This window comes from Triturus cristatus, chromosome 8 (genome assembly GCF_964204655.1).
Source record: "Triturus cristatus chromosome 8, aTriCri1.1, whole genome shotgun sequence".
Taxonomy (NCBI): Eukaryota; Metazoa; Chordata; class Amphibia; order Caudata; family Salamandridae; genus Triturus; species Triturus cristatus.
In genome coordinates this window covers 1551948223-1551964981 of record NC_140591.1, presented here as the reverse complement: position 1 = coordinate 1551964981, position 16759 = coordinate 1551948223, and the positions used below count along the sequence as shown (strand labels likewise).

At 48.8% G+C, this 16759-nt stretch overlaps 1 protein-coding gene across 7 annotated transcripts in view; it reads left to right on the top strand.

Moving 5' to 3' along the window:
- Positions 1–16759, top strand: part of NUP98 (nucleoporin 98 and 96 precursor) — a 791668-nt gene that overhangs the window by 534688 nt on the left and 240221 nt on the right. For all 7 annotated transcript variants that reach the window (XM_085623457.1, XM_085623456.1, XM_085623459.1 and 4 more), the window contains 2 exons: positions 3863–4020; positions 16533–16676. In XM_085623457.1, the coding sequence (XP_085479583.1) occupies positions 3863–4020; positions 16533–16676 (302 nt within the window). The remainder of the gene's footprint in view (positions 1–3862; positions 4021–16532; positions 16677–16759) is intronic.

Below are 16759 nucleotides of genomic sequence, written 5' to 3'. Positions count from 1 at the left end.
AGCGCCAGGCTCTTTCATGTAAACCTCCTTTCCCGGTGATTCATCAGGACAAGGTTGTGCCTCGACAACGTCCCACCTTTCTACCGAAAGTAGTCACTGCCTTTCATCTCGGGCAAACTATCACTTTGCCCACTTTCTTTCCGCATCCTTTAAGAGAGGCTCCACCGTCTGGACCCAAAACGTGCACTTTCATTCTATCTCAACCGCACACAGCAGTTCCGGGTGGATGATCAGCTCTTTGTTGGCTATGTGGGTGCCAAGAAAGTTTGGGCTGTGCACAAGCGGACTATCTCCCGATGGGTTGTCTTGTGCATTGAAGCCTGGTACTCTCTGGCTAAAAAGGAACCTCCGTTTGGGCTGCGCGTCCATTCTACCAGGGCAAGATCAGCTACTACAGCATTAGGACGCTGTGTTCCTCTGCAAGATATCGGTCAGGCAGCTATGTGGGCCTCGCTGCATACTTTCACTAAGCACTATTTCCTTGACAGTCCAGACCAGAGAGACGGCTTCTTTGGCCGGTTCTCTGACTTTCTGGTGTAATTTCATTTCGCAGACCCTCCTCCGGTTTTGGTATTGCTTGGGTATGTATTCTAAGGTAAGGAATCGATCACGAACGTGTCTCTTTCAGATGCACAAGTTCCCTGTGTAACGATATATTTGTAAGAGACATTAGTTAGTGATAGATTCCTTACCGCCCGCCCATCCTCCCCGTTTGCGAACTGTTCTCTAGGGTTCAGGTCATCCCTTTAAGGGCCCTAGTTCTATTGCACCAGTAGTCTCTCTGGCATGGCTCTGCGTTCCTAGCACGGAAAAGTAGTGCACAGAACTGATGTCAGCGTGCGTGGGCGTGTCTAAGGAGCACCGGCGATGTCATCTCGGCGACTGATGCCAGTGACGTACGCGGAGCTGTACGACGACGCCTACCGACGCGTAGGGGTACTGTTGACGAAAATGTTCTGGATCCAGTCTGATGCCTGGGGATATTCTAAGGTAAGGAATCTATCACTAACTAATGTCTCTTACAGATATATTGTTACACAAGTAAGTAAATTGTGCTACAGTGCATCTACCATCCACTTTAGGTAGAATCTGTGTCTACCAGCACTATTCTAAGCCTTTGCGTGTGTCCTAGCTGGAGAATGTGGCATGCAACAGGTCCTTCCTCCTCCAATTGTCCCCTTGTGTTAGCTCTCCTCTTTGGACTATGTACACACTCTAGGCCCACACCCGTGCTTTCTGCAGTATGGCAGCCTGCGGTCACCTCGGTGGCCGCCGGGATCCAGTGTGCTGCTGCACACCCTCCAGAGGGCCCAGGTTCCCCAGCCTCTCCTCGGAAACCAGGTTTCCATGGGCCAGCAGCGATGTGATCCTAGGCCACAGACCTATCCTCCCCTGGGTCGTTCATTCTTGGGTGAGACCGCACCACCTCAGGATACAGCAAGGCTCAGTCTGAGCCCCCCACCAGCAGTCACAGCTGTTTGTAGCCCTGGCGTTGCAGCATCTCCCAAACGCTTCTGTGCTGCCACACTAGTCGTCCCCATGGCCTCTGACTCTTCTTCCCACACCAGGCTCGCTTCTCTGTTGCCTCACACTGCCAGCCGCACCGCAAACGAGTGGGGACTCCAGAGACTATTCGCCACTCTCTCTCTGCAATTTTGAGCTCCCCACCAATTTACAGATTAACATGGATGGAATAGTGATAGCAGTGGAGCTAGAGCATCTGCCAACTTAGCCTGCTCGGCCACACACCTCAGATGGATAACTCTAACTGCTGATTCCCAGGTGTGCCCGACTGGATCTGGAGATTTGGTTTTTTTCTGCGGTACTTCCTGCTTGCCATGAAGTTGTGATGTATGTTTTGTGATGACCTTATCACCCGAAGTGATGAAGCAGAGCAGCAAATAAGGGCCACATGTGTGTGCTTATATCTGTTCCTTTTTTTCCATCCCCTTCAACATGTATCTGAAGTGCTCAAAGATATCTCACCTGAAAGTGGCAGGATTCAAGCAGAAATTAGATGTCAGTCACCGGCTCTCTCGACATATGCCTGGAGAAGTTGGCCCAATGGCTAGAGCGCTCGACCTCGGATCTGGTGAACTGGGTTCGAGTCTCGGTAATGACGCTGAACATCCTGTGATTCTGAGCAAATCACTTAATCTCCCCGTGCCTAACAAAAAATGAATGTGTGTCCTCATGTAACGTAACTGCAGCTATGTAAAGCGCGCCGATACCAGATTGGATTCGGGTCAAGTTCGTGCTATATAAACAATGCAAAAAAAATGCATATGATGCGTAAACTCCGGTCACGACTCAAAATTGTGCAACAAGGCGCGCCTCTATGCACCCCGTTCAGGCAGTGGGAGGCAAAGCTTTGTCACCAAGCATAACTGGTATCATTTGAATCCGGTCCCCCTCCAAGCCATGGGACTAGTAACAAGGTTGGTCTGATGCGAAGTCCTGTTACCTTTCAAAGTTAAGTTGCTGGGCTAAATTTTCCAGTTAGTTGAAATGAAAAGTTGCCATAACCTTAAAACAAAGCAAAACTTGATCCCATTCCGCCACTTGAAGTTTGCCGAGGTCACAAAGTCTGCGCTCGAAGGATCCAATGTCTTCTGATTCAGAGCTGGTCCTGCATTTGTTCCCAACAGGTCCTGAATTTTCTAGGAAATTGTTGGACCAGCAGCAAATAGCTTTTAAGGCCATGTTTCAGATTTTCTACACACTACTGATTCGATCTGCATGACTTTGGGGTAATGGAGCTGCATGAGTCCCCAGTTGGTCTTCCGCCGGCAAGCTCTCCCGGTATACAGACTGTCCTTTCAGGTCCTATTCCTGAACCTTTGCCATAGTTGATCCAGACTTCATGTGGATTCAGATATTGGATCAAATTATGGCACTGGACTCTGACCTCAAAATGACATCTGCTTGTTCCAGGCCTATGTTCTATGGTGGAACCATTGGTTTATACATTCAGACCTTCAGCCTCTGCCTCTCTCAATTCCAGTAGTATCAGAGGCATTTGGGTCAGACTCTGATGTGGTCCATAGCATGCCCAATATCCCTCACTACTCTTATGATATCTCAATAGACTGCCTGCTCCCTCTCCTTAAACTGATGAAGAGCGGTAATGATCCTTGCTCAGTGCCAATGGGTAGATATCTCAACCGAGACAAAACTGAACCTGCCACACCAATGGAAGAAAGTGCCTATTGTGCTGCAGCAGTGTGACGAGCAGCTGAAGTGCTTGATTTACAATTCCTTACTGTGGAATCCATATCCATTTCATGGACTGACATTTTTCAATCAGGTCCGACTTCATCTGGGACATGAGTTCCTTAAGGGCACGTTCATGGCCACTTGGTTTGAGGCAGGCTTGGCCCCTCATGTCAGCTGGCCTGTAGCCAGAAGGCACTTACTAGTCCCTGGAAACTTCGACCTTTTGACGAGACACCAAACACCCTGTGGTGCAAGCATCCACAAATAGTCAATTGCAATGCTTTTTTCTCTTTATGGGACTTGACCAGTGAGATCTAGCTGGACGTCCTGGAAGGCCTCAGGGCTTCTATGGCTCAGATGCAGCATATTTGTGTTGCATGCTGGTCCGGACTTTACATACTTTATGGGAAACTGCCAAAGTCTGGTGTACTCATGAAAAATTGTAGAGCTTTGTTGTATGCTGTCTTGTATATTTCTAGAAATAAGTGCTTGAATGTTTATTCACCTTTGTATGTGGGTGATAACTGGCCTGATTAAGCAAATGTTGACAGTTTACACCTAATATCCTTTGTTTACGTTTTGTTTCACAGTTCTCTATGATAAATAATAAAACGAATGTTCTCCTAATACAGTGTCCTTGCTTTAGGTGATTATAGGCTTTCCATTCTTCTGTCCCAGCTGGTGGGCTGCCAGCAGGTAAGGGATCTGATGATGATGCAGCTGGTGGACTGGAATAAATTGCAGGCTGATTGCTTCATTCAAGAAGAGAGGATGCGCATCTTCACCCTGTTGTCTGGGAAACCTGTAAGTTTCTCTGTGGCATGCAGTGTTAGTGACATTTCCTCTTAAATATTGACTGTCCTAACTAAGAATCGCACTATTTGCAAGTACATGCTATGTCGCTGTCTGCCACCAGTCCCTTTCTATCTGCCATGGAACTAATCCGTTCTGAGAATACCACTGCCAAAGTGGCTTTCGTTACATTTGTGCTCTTAAATGCTACATCTGGTTTCAAAAGCAAGGAATGCGTTCCTAACCTCGAACTGGTTATGTCATTTTCGAATTCCTTATGATGGAATGATGCATAGCTCATGAAGTCCAGATTTAATGACAGGTGTAAATCTTCAGTTTTAGGTCCTTTTATCTAATCCGTTAGCACTCTTTGTGGATGGAAATTGCATGTGTATGCCGCAGAAGGTTATCCTGAAAATGCCTCAAATTTCATTCTCTGCTATAACTTCTCTGAACAGCTCTTCACTTCACCTCTGCAGCAGGTTTTCTTTCGAACTATTGGCCACCAGATCAAAACTCCAGTTATGCAGATAGCTTTGTAGCAGTAGTTGAATGTGAACTTGAATATAGCATTGAGCTTTAAGGTTTGATAGACTGCCCAGTCAAACAAAAATAGACCTTTTAATGACAAATTGAGGCCTTTAATATATTTTAAGAATGGACTGGCCTGGTCAGATCAGGATTATATTCTGGTCAATAGGAGTTGGTAGATAAGCCAGTGGCATTTACTGGTGGGGCAATTACCCTTGACACTCCATTGCATAATTCAACTCAGTTTGCAATGCCCTTCCCAACTCTTGTCAGGAGAGATGGTAGCCTTGCTGCCCCTGCCCAAGGTCATGGTTTGAATGCTAGTAGTCTTAGTTGGACACTGGTGAAACCAAAGATTCCAAGGCAAGTTGACGAGTATGCCACTTTTGGAGTCCGTTATGATGTAGGTAATAAAGCCAAAGACATCAGTTGTGAAACCTTTGGCTCTCCCACACAAGCTTATGACATATACTGAAGAGTTACAGGAAAATAGTAGCAGAATTCAATGACTAATATTACCAGAGACTTTGCCATTATCCCCATAATGTTGTTGGTTCGAGCAATTGTTGGGTCAGCTGTGTGTATTTTAGTTCCCATGAATCTTTGCAGGTAGATGGGGATTAAGGCAATGATGCAGAACTTGTGGTTTCCTACAATCCATTCTGACATAAGGATGTACTTTGAAATGACACTACAAGCAAAATTATCAAGAGGTTCACTTTTCCATCTTCTCAGTAATTTAAAAGGATGTGACAGTCTTGAGTATGCTTTTGTCCGCAACAGATGTGAAGCAAGGACCACCTTAAGGAGATTTTACAAGCTTACAAGATCATTGTCACCTGGGAAAAATGGACCTCCACGTCAGGGGTGCACCATTAAACTATGCAAAGACTTACCGTCTGTCCCAAAGTTTAGGCTTCTTACTCTACTTTGAAAGCCTCTTGTTTCATGCTTCATCATAAAAGCTGAAGCCCAGTGCACCATCAGATTCTCAGTAAAAAGACTGAAATGATGGGGCAGAAAACATCGTCTTTAAGAGTTGCCTCTTGACTTGGTATTCCCATACATTCAAGGACATGTCTAATTTGACCACAAAGAGCTGTGTTTTGTGATTAGTCTAGTGTAGCAGCTAATGAAACATAGAGCAAATGATTTTAAGCATATTCTAAAAACTGATTTAGACATGTTAACTCATCACCATGTCTGAATGAGATCTTGAGGGTTTTCATGTCTCTACACACAGTTAATTAATATGCTGTTCAATGGAGTGTTTTTTTGTGTGAAAAGTTAGATCCTTCCTTAAAGAAGTTTAACCGAATACTTACTTTCTGGTGCTAGCAGTTCCACTAGTTTCTTGGGTTCAGAAGACTGTACTCCAAACCTCTGTTCTTCACCAACACCATTCCACTATTTTAGTCATTGAAGGGGCAGTGTTTTTGTTGGAGAGAGAAGCAACAATCATCTTTCACATCTACCCCTATAACTTTTGTATCCCCGTCTATTGACTCCACATTCTGATGAGGCAGGGGGCAATAATTCTGTATAATTGGGTGGTGGTTACCTCTGTCTTGCAGATAATTAATAGTGAGTACTACCTTCCATTCTCCAAAAGGCTGCCTCTGCCCTTACTTCACACTATAAACATCTTACTATCAAGGTGAAAACTCATCCCGACTGGCACAAAGGTAAGAGTACTCTTGTCTGAGAAAGGTCTATGATGATATAGTTGCATCCATTTTCTAAAACAGTTTGTCATCGCAGGCCAAGTTTAGACCTCAGTTTCTAGAGTTAATGAGAAATAAAAGTTCATTACAACAGCTCTTTAAGCCCTGGAATTGTAGGCATAGTTTGTGTCTCTAGAACAAGATATATATCTTTACCATTCCAGTCAGACTGTGCCACTAGAAATATTAAAGGTTTGTAATTGGAGAAAAAAAACATTTTCTGTTTGTTTCAGTTTGATGTCCTTGTATGTCATCTATCTTTGTTCTGGAGCTTCTACCAGTGGTGGTAGCTGCTCCTCGGTTGTATATCACATTTATAGAGTCCTGTCCCAGAATTAGTCATAGTCCATTTGAAGTAGATAATGCTTGGTTGAATAGTCAGTTGCTTATCAGTACATTTGAAAAAGTCCTCTCTAGTACAAACATGACAAATTCCAGTTCCTGGGTGCTGTCTCAAACACAAGGATGGAAAAGTGTTGCCGCTCAAGTATTGAGTAAGCAGTATCTGGTAAATTATACCACTTTTCCTCCCTACCACCATATTTCAAACTGTTCTTTTGTATGTCTTCGAGGATCATGTAGCTTCATTTGGTGTGTTAGATGCCCCAGGCCTGGCAATTCAGACTACACTATTAATATTAGACTAAGACTGGTTGCGTATGGTGGGTCTCCGTGTAGAGGGACATAGCAGATGAAAAACAATTGACTGGAATGCGACCCTAAGCTTACACCAGTCCTTAAGAATAATTCAACCATTGGATCCATCACTTTGCTGTTTGTTCTACCGGATTCCTTATGCAAGGCTGAGAATGTCATCACTTCCATGTTTTCTGATATCACTTAATCATTCTTTAATCTAATTGCTCAGCAAGATTATAGTATCGCACACCAGGGTGTCCCCTTACATTGCTGGTACAAAGCGGGAATTTTTCTATTTAGACTGTTATTTTATCCCCAGATTCTTGAGATGGGTTTCTTCCAGATGCTTCATTAATCCTCTGTGTGCTTGGTTACAGAAACATCCCATTAGTGGTTTATGGTGAACTCAAGAGTTTTCAACATTCAAGCGCTCAGAGCTATGTAACCGATGCAAAGACCCCTCTCCTGTGACGTAGAAGTCAACTAGCATTTTGCCTCCAAGAGTAGTCATGCACTACGTTCTGTATAAGATCAGGCTTGAAAAGGTCAAGGTGACTGTCACCATCCTCCTCCTCTGTTCTGAGAAAGTGAGATGTTCTTCTAATACATTTTGTATTTGATAGTATGTTGGATCCCTCTTTCTCCCTTGTCCCTTCTGGTTTTGGAAAATAGGCAGGACAAATTATTCAACGTGAGCGGTACATTTAGTAAATCTATTACATCATTCTCACAGGTAATGCTCGAGGGATAGAGTCCTGGCAGGTAGGTATTACTGTAAAAAATATTTCTTCATGGATCCAGTCTTGCTTCTGGCCAAGGAACATAGATTAGGAATCTGCAGGACCATGACAATTAAGATTAAAATAAGAAATTCTTGCTAAATACAATTGATTTCTGTTTTTCTGTTAAGGAGGAAACTTCAAACGGTCTTTCCTGAGGTTTATTATTATTTTTTTGCATTGTTTCCTAATACTTCTGCACCATGAAATTACCTGACATTTATGAATACTATCTCCCAGAATACTTTTACAAGAAGGGTAATAGCCTATTAGTTTAACAGGGCTTCAATTTTTTTTTTTGTAGAAAGCTGTCAAATTTCATTTAAAAATTACAAAAATAAAACCTTTAGACTACTCTCTGGGTTGCTGTATCTTTATACCATTCAAAAGCGAAAAGATAAGGGTCAGATAGGCGTTATTACTCGCTGTGCCTAGAGACAAATACAGTTTAAGGGTCCAGCCTCCCCATCCTGTACAGGAAGGTATAGATTTCAACCTCTAAGCCTGTTCATTTTTCAGCCCCTTTGTAAAATGCTCCCATGCTGCTGGGCTTTGTTCATTTTATTTCTTAATTTTTTTTAGTCCAGATTTTAAAATTTACTTGTGCTTCCTACTCTTTCAAGAGCGTTTCCCTTCACCTTTTTTTGTTTCCTCCATCGGCCAGTATGCCTTTACTATCTGGTAGCAGCCTCTTGTGTGGCAAATACAAATGTTAAAAGTACCCATATGCTCTATGAACATACTGCCTTCTAGATTATGATGATTAGGAAACGTGCTCTATTGCCCGAAATAGTGTCTCAACATTAAAATATTGGCACGGAATAAACCTCTGCAGCAGAAAATGTTCCAGAACGTTTTCATAATCCACTGCACGTGGGTTTACGAGCAGACACATGCTCTGGAAATGCACTGCCTCCACCTAAGCTTTATCCAAGAACACTTTGGCCAGCCCCAAGAATGTATTCAAAGGAAGGGGATGCACCTGTTGCATACTCTTGGCACTCCAGGTCAACATTGACACGTTAAGTATTTTTTTTTGTGGATACATTTTTATTGATTAATGATTTAACAAAGGAAACCAGCCAATCATCACAACACCATGAAAGTGCAGGAGTACAGACGAGGTTTTGTGCAACCCAGTATGCAGACAATAATGGATGTAAAACGTGGATTTGGACATTCCCTTCGGGACTAAACCATACTACCCAACCATTTCCCCCAGACCCTACAATATTTCTTGGGACACCCGCATGCCTCGTACATAGTTTTTTCTTGTGTGGCACACCAGTCCACCCCGGTCCGCCAGCATCCAACACTCGGGGGTTCGGGACATTTCCATGAGGCCGCTATGTCCCTTCTGGCTACCACCATTGCCGTAGTGAAAAATAACTTCTCATTCCGAGACCCATCCAACCCATCGGTAATACCCAGGAGCATGTATTTTGGGTTGTGAGGAACCTCCCACCCCAGTATCTCTAAGTTCTTCCTCGATATCCCCCAAGAACCGAGATCGGCAGGGGCACGCCCACACCATGTGGAGAAAATCAGCTGGATCGTGCCCATACCTAGTGCATGCGGAGGTCGGGCGGAATCCCGCTCGGTGAAGGCGCGCCGGAGTGAGGTAGGCTGCATGTAAATTGTAGAGCTGTACCAAACGTAGCCTGGCGGAGGTGGTGACCATCCTAGGGGCCATAAGGTCATCACACCAGTCCTCCTCCTCCAGGGTGCCCACCCATTCCTCACAATGAGTTCGCAGTCGGTCCAGGGAAGTAGGGGTATTATTGATCAGTGTGCGGTAGATGCGGAAAATGCCACCTTTCCCCAGGTCCCCAAACATGATCTGTGCCTCAGGCGGGCTGTGGTAAGGAAGTCGTGTACCCATTGTGAGGTGCGTGTGAAGAGCATGTCGCAATTGCAGGTACCTATAAAACTGTGATTGGTGTAGGGAGTTTCTATTTTAAAGGTCTTCGAAGGATCGAATGTGATCCCCCACCCATACATCGCCTAGTTGTGAGATACCTATGAGGTCTCATGCCCGGAAGCCCCTCAGCCCATTAACCTTTTTGATCCAGGTCCCCTGCCACAGGGGTGTACAGTGAGTCAGTGTGCGTGTCCAATTGGTGTGTAGCAAAGCGGCCCGCCAGGCCAATAAAGCGGAGCGCGTGACCTCTGTTAAGTGGGATGGGATAGGAGCCCCGTAGAACAAGGACTGAACCTTAGTTAGGCCCAGTTCTCCCAGGTCGAGCCTGTAGGCCGGGTCGGACCATCCCCCATTGAACCAGTCGTGTATAGGGAGTAGGCACGTGGTCGGGTAGTACAGGTGTAAGTGGGTATTCCCCAGGCCGCCATCGAACGATGGGATCCTACAGACGGGCCCTACCTTTCCCCCAAAGGAACTTATTAGCCATGCTATCTAATTCTCGGAACCGGGTTCTAGGGAAACTCAGGGGGGTATTTTGAAGAACATAAAGGAACCGAGGGAGTACCATCATTTTAAAGAGGGCGGCCCTCCTCACAGGGTTCAGGGGTAGTGTTTGCCACTTCTGGAGGTCCGCTTTGGCCCGTTTCACCAGGGGCGCGACGTTGAGGGCCCAGCTAAGCTCGGGGAGCAAAGTCATCCATATCCCCTGGTATTTGAATGATTGACGGCGTAGCGGTATAGTGTACTGCCAGTCGAAAAATTCTCAGGACAGGTGGAGGGAACTAGGACTGATTTATCGGGGTTCAACTGAAGGCCAGAGGCCCCTTCAAAGGCGTGCAGGATGCGGAGACAGTGGGAGCCAGAGCGGGCGGGATCCGCTAAATAGATGACATCATCCGCATAAAGGGCGATTTTGTCAGTTTCGGTGTTTGGCCAGTCCCATCCCCGCACGAGTTCACATGAGCGTATCAAGGATGCCAAGGGCTCCATGACCAAAGCAAAGAGCAGGGGGGAAAGGGGACAACCCTGCCTTGTTCCCCGGCAGACCGAAAAGGGCTCCGATAAGACCCCATTCACCAGGACCCAAGCCAGTGGATGAGCATAAAGAACACCGACCATGGTCTGAAAGCGGAGACCGAACCCCATGTCCTCAAGAACTTCCATCAGAAACCCCCAATCCACCGAATCAAAGGCCTTCTCAAAGTCTACAAGAAGAATGGCTAGATAAGGGGTAATGAGGTGGCGGTGGGCCAAGGCCTTTTGCAGTCTACGGAGGCAGTTCCGGGTACCACGGGAGGGCATGAACCCACACTGGTCGGGGTGAACCAGCACGGATAGATGGGGCAAGGATCATGACAAACAATTTTATGTCCGTGTTAATGAGGGAGATAGGGCGATACTCTGCACAGAGTGGCGAGGGCGGCTGGGACTTGGATAGGACCACGATGGTGGCCATGTCTGCTTCCTGGGGAAAGGAACCTTTGTCAATGGCCTCCCAAAACAGTTCCGCAAGATGAGGGGTGAGAGTTTCCCGGTAGTGAGCATAATATTCCTGAGGAAGGCCGTCTGGGCCTGGCATCTTGCCAGAGGAATTGAGTCATCGCTTCCCCAATTACTTCACAGGTGATGGGGTGATCTAGAACGTCCTGAATGATGGGGTCTAAGCGCGGGAGGTGGCCGTTCCCGACCTCCAATAGACCTGCAAGGGAGAGGGTTGGAATTCTGGCCTCGTACAATTGGCAGTAATATGAAGCAAAGGCGTGGGCCATCTCCGCTGGGGCACGGCATACCGAACCATCCTGTGCCAGGATTTCTGGGATTATGCGTTTTGCCCTAGGGTATGTGGCTAAGAGGTGGAGGAGCGAGCCATTTTTCTCGCCTCAACCATATACCCTGGCCACAGATGAGCGCCAAAGGATTTGGCCGCTTTCAGCGACAGTTGCCTAATCTCCGCACGGAGATGAGCAAGGAGCCTCACGTCTGATGCATCCAGGGATCGAGGGGAAGCGTACTCAAGGCGAAAGGCCTGCACCTCCTGTGAGGTAATTTGCACCAGTTGAGCCTGCCCCTTGGCGATCCCCCTAATTGTAGCCTTGCCAGCCTCCCACAGGGTGCCTGGGGAGGAAACGGACCAGTCCTTGGATAGAAAGTATTGTTTGAGTTCCCGCCCCACCACCTTCCAGAACTCCTTTTCCTGAAGGAACCAGGCATTTAACCTCCAAGTCTGACTCAGATGAGCGGGAGGAGGGCCTGTGTGAATCATTACCGGGGAGTGGTCAGAAATACCCCGAGGAAGGATAGAGACATCCAGAAGCAAGAGACAGTCCGTTGATGGGACGAAAAAGGTGTTCATACATGCCTGCGTATGATGCGCCTCTGAGGTGTGTATGTGAACTGTCTAGAGTGTGGGTGCCAAATACGCCATGCATCACAAAGGCCCAACAATTCCGACCAAGTCGCCCACTGTTTCGCCTGTGCAAGTCTACTAGGGGAAGGGGGACCAGTCGTATCTAGGGCAGGTGAAGAGACCGCGTTATAGTCTCCCCCAAGGAAAGAGGGACCCAGGCGTAGGGACGCTAGGAGGTCTGCGGATTTGGATAGGGTTGCAGTTAACATTGAGGGAGGGGAATAGAGTGACACAAGGTTGGGGGGGGGGAGGGGTTACCGTTCAGTGTGCCACTAAGGTTCACAAAGGTGCCATGGACGTCATGGATGACCCGCGCCGTCACAAGAGTAAGAGCGTTTCGCTAGGATCGCCACCCCCGGGAACCCAAAGTGAATCCCGAGTGCCAGGTCCTATCGTAACTGTAACGTGCTAAAAAGGGGCAATGGTTACCCAGCAAGCGCGTCTCCTTTAGCATTAGGATGTCTGCCCCCAGGCGTTGTGCATACCGTAGTAGGTCCATGCGTTTAAAACGATCCATGAGGCCATTGACATTCCAGGAAATGATCTGCATGGTGGCCCCTAGCAGAGGTGTGTCAGGCATAGTGGCAGAGTGTGTCCACGTGGCAGTGACGTCCCAACAGGAGGTCTGGCCTCAAACTGGTTCACTGGAGGGCCTGGTTTGGTGTCCAGAGAGATGTCAACGCATCGCACTGGGTGCAGATCGGGGTGCCATGTGAGTGCTGGTGCGAAACAATTGAAGAATGACTGAAACAAATTGAAAAACAAACTCGGGACAACGGTCCCCCTTCCCCACCCCGTACCCCACCCTACACTTCAGGAATGGAAGCATCTGTTGCCCTAACAAGAAACAAGTGAACCAAAGACCAAACTTGGGAATGGAAAAGCGTGGAGGACCTCTCCTCTTCACAGGATATAAAAACTCCAGTCCTTTGGGAAGAAAAACAATAACAAATACAAGTCTGAGTACAGTCTCCGACTGCGGAGCCAAGCCCGGCAGGCAGAGACAAGTTCAAGCAGGGTCTTTCAAGTGCGTTGAACTACGGGAAAAATCTCTATCTGGGAGGTCCAGCAATGAGGACCGGGATGAAGCACCCCCGCGGTCCGGATGGCCGAACGAGCTGGATCGCCTCCCAACCGAGGATTCGCTGGAGAGCAGTATTGGCTGTCGAGAAGGGCCCAGCAGAGAGTGCCACCGGGCTTGCCTTTGACCACAGCGCCTGCGGGAGCAGTTACACTGGGACCGGGAGGTGGAAGGCGCGGGGCGGACGGGCCCGCTGCTCACCTCCCCGGGCGGTGGATTCCGGTCATTGAGTTGCAGAGGGCACTCCTCCATCGCCCAAGTCCAGGCCTCAGTAGGAGTGTCAAAGAACAGAGTCTTGTTAGCAAACACCACTCGCAGGCGTGCCAGAAAAAGGAGCCTATATTGGATGTTGTGTGCTCTTAGTTTTTGTTTGACGTCACCGAATGAACGGCTCTGACCCTGGACCTCACGGGTGTAGTCCGGGAAGATCATGATCGCTTGGTTGTCATAGTGGCACCGTTGCTGTTTGCGGGCGTCAGCCAGGATTGCGGCCCGTTCCTTAAAGTTGTAGACCAGCATGATGATCGGTCCGGGGGGCCTGCACCCGGTGGCTGTTTGGGGGCAAGAGAACGGTGGCCCTGCTCAATCGTGAACCATGGGGAGAGGGAGCCCTCTGAGACCCACGGCCGCAACCACTCCTCCAGGAAGTCCACCGTACGGCCCTGTTCCGCTCCTTCCGGAAAGCCAACCAGGCGGAGGTTGTTGCGCCGGGACCTGTTTTCTGCATCTTTGGCCTGGCGGTGTAGTTCCTGGGTGTGTGACTGGAGACTGGCTACTTGCCCCTTGAGTTGCTGGCGTCATCTTCCACGATGGAAATTCGGGCTTCAGTCTCTGTAATCCGGGCCGTGGCATTTTGGAGATCCTGCCGGATGAAGGTTATATCCGCTCGCACCTCCGTGATCTTGCCCTCCATCGAGGATTGTGAGGCGTGGATGGCCTGTAGGATTGTGGACAAATCCGCGGGCAGCGGATGTCCTTGGTCCGTGGCACCCCCGGTCGCCCCCACATCCGCGGTGGTGAAACGGTCCATTTTGGTTTGAGTAGCAGGGTTCTTGGGCAGTCTGTCCGTTCTGCCCATGGTGTCACTCCGCAGGGCAGGGGACACCGAGGGTCACCACAGGCGGGCCCTGCGGCAGAGGCCTGGTGATCCTCCCCAGACGGACGTGCCGAGATCAGGTAAGGGGGGGGGACAACCGAAGCCAGCGAGGATGCCCACCCAAGCCCGTTACACGATGTGCGCAGCAGGTATCACTTCTTCAGGCAGAATGGCTCTCCAGCAACCAATGAAGAGGGGTGGGGGGGAGAGAATGCTGGACCAGGACCGCAAGGAGGCCCCCCCCCCCCCTCCTGCACAGCCCGTAAATTACCCCAGGCGTCACTTGGGCTGAGTGGCAACAAAGGGGTCTAAGGGGCCGGCGGAAGAGGCACTCCCATGGTCCTGTGCCGCTCAAGGCATGTGGCCCCAGCCCCAATGAGTGGCAATACCGGGGAGGTGGCCACTCCAGAGCCTGTGGCTCCAATGGATGCGGGACGAGGGGCCACTGGCTGAGGTCCCCACAGACTGCCGGGCGCCGCTTGGTGTGTGCCGGCGAATGCCCCTGCAGCTGACGTCTCCCACCCTGGAGAAGGCGCTGTGGAACCAGAGCCTCAGGGTCTGGCCGGAGAGGGCCCCGCAATAGCCCCAGTGCCCTCTGTAGATTATGTGGCAACAAGTCAAGTGGGGCAAGATGGCAGTCAAGGGGCCCAACCACGAGCCGCCTGGTATAAGCGGCCGGTATTCCCTGTGGGCCTCCCTCAGCAGGAGTCCGCTGCCTCAGGATGTTAGCGGGCCCGGGAGAGCAGGCCCAAAAAGCACAGAGTCCAGGAGACGGGTAGGGGACCCAGCCGGGCCAAACAAGAAGCAAAATCGCCTGTGGGCCAGTCCCCACCCCAGGCGGGCCCCCAACAAAAGTCCCCGCCCCCCTTCTCTACCCCTGGTACTCACCCGCCTGAAGGTCCGTCACGCCTCTGGATCCGGGCGGCAGAGTCGCCTCAACAGGTGAGAGATGATGCCGTCCTCCAGCCCCTGCTGCCCGATATGACAGCCGGGACCACAGCGGGACCGTGGGGGGGGGGCGCAAGCAGAGTGCCACCGCCGCAGATTTGGGCAGCCAGGCAGCTGCACACCAGGCCTGCTCTCCAGCAGGCAGTCTTGATCTTGACTCCGGGGAGAAGGGCATGGGCACAGTCCCGGGCCAGCGATGTCTTCCAGGCGATGTATGGGCGGAGGCCGGCCGAAGCGCTCCAGGGGTGGCAGGTGCCGCGATCAGGGCAAGGATGCCGCCATCTTGGCCACGAAGCATGGCCGGTTGATCCGCAGCAGCAAAGCGGCGAGACATGGAATTCTCCACACTCAACGTTGCAGCCAGAAGTGCTGCGACGAGGAGACGTCCAAATTCAGGTCCGAAGGACCGTGGGGATTGCGAACGGATGGCAGAGGGGTCTGGGAGCACTTTCAAAGTGTGTCCACCATCTTGCCTCGGCAAGCCACGCTTTCGACACATTAAGCATTTATGGTAAGATCGTGCTCCGCATCAAGACGCACGACATCAGTCTATACAACATGAATTTACTATGCCTCGAGGGACACTGTTGGAGCTTTTCATATCCAGTCAATCACAGCATTTCCATTTTGTCGACTAGTAAAGACGTTTATTCTTTAAACAACTAAAATGTTTTTCATTCTGGACCAGCAGGATTTAAAATGCATTGAAATGCCTGCTAAGCAGGAAAAATAATCCTTCTCCTCAATACATACTTACTATGCCCCTATCCTGCAACAGAAAGATCAATCTTTGTACCCTATCACTTTCTTGACAGACAACCACAACTCCTCCTAGGAGACTTTCGATTCCAAGGCAGATGTTATGCCTGACTCACCCTGGAATAATATACTTAGACTCGTCACCAAATCTCTAAGAGAATCCCAAATTGTTGACATCATCCTATTTCAGGAGTTTTAGGGTAGGGGGTACGAAAGTTAGTATTCCATTAGAGGTGCTGCAGGCTAAATTGACCATAGTTTGTGAAAGACTGAAACATAGGATTATTTGCCTTTATTCCTATGTTGACTTCAACCATAGTGGAATTTTGTTCTGAGTCCCTAACCACCCAAATAAGCCTCTGCAAGTATACACAAGAAATTGATGCCACGACCACAGGATACCACTTTCTCCAGTCATAAGCCACAACTTCTATCAGGACAAAAAAGAAAACTACAAACTGATGGTGACTGGAACGGAATTTCTTTCTTTAACTTGTTTGCCAGCTTTACTGTAACCTATATTTAGGATTGTTAGACTTTCTCTTACAGCATTTGGCAAAGACCGAAACATTTCATTTAAATTCCTGTTTGATGTTGTGTCCGCATTAAATATTTTTAATCCATTTACATTTTTTGCAGGTTTGGCATTTGTCAGACAAGAGATGCATAAACGTGTGCGCTCAGCTAGACTGGAAGCGATGCCTCGCTGTCCATCTGTGGTACTTGCTACCCCCTACTGCCTCTGTTGCTGCAGCTCTCAAGATGTATGAGGAAGCATTTCAGGTATGTGTGTATATTCTCAGGTAGACCCTAATAATCCTTTCTGCTCCTCTGCACTGAAAACCCACCACCTAGCAGTTGATACT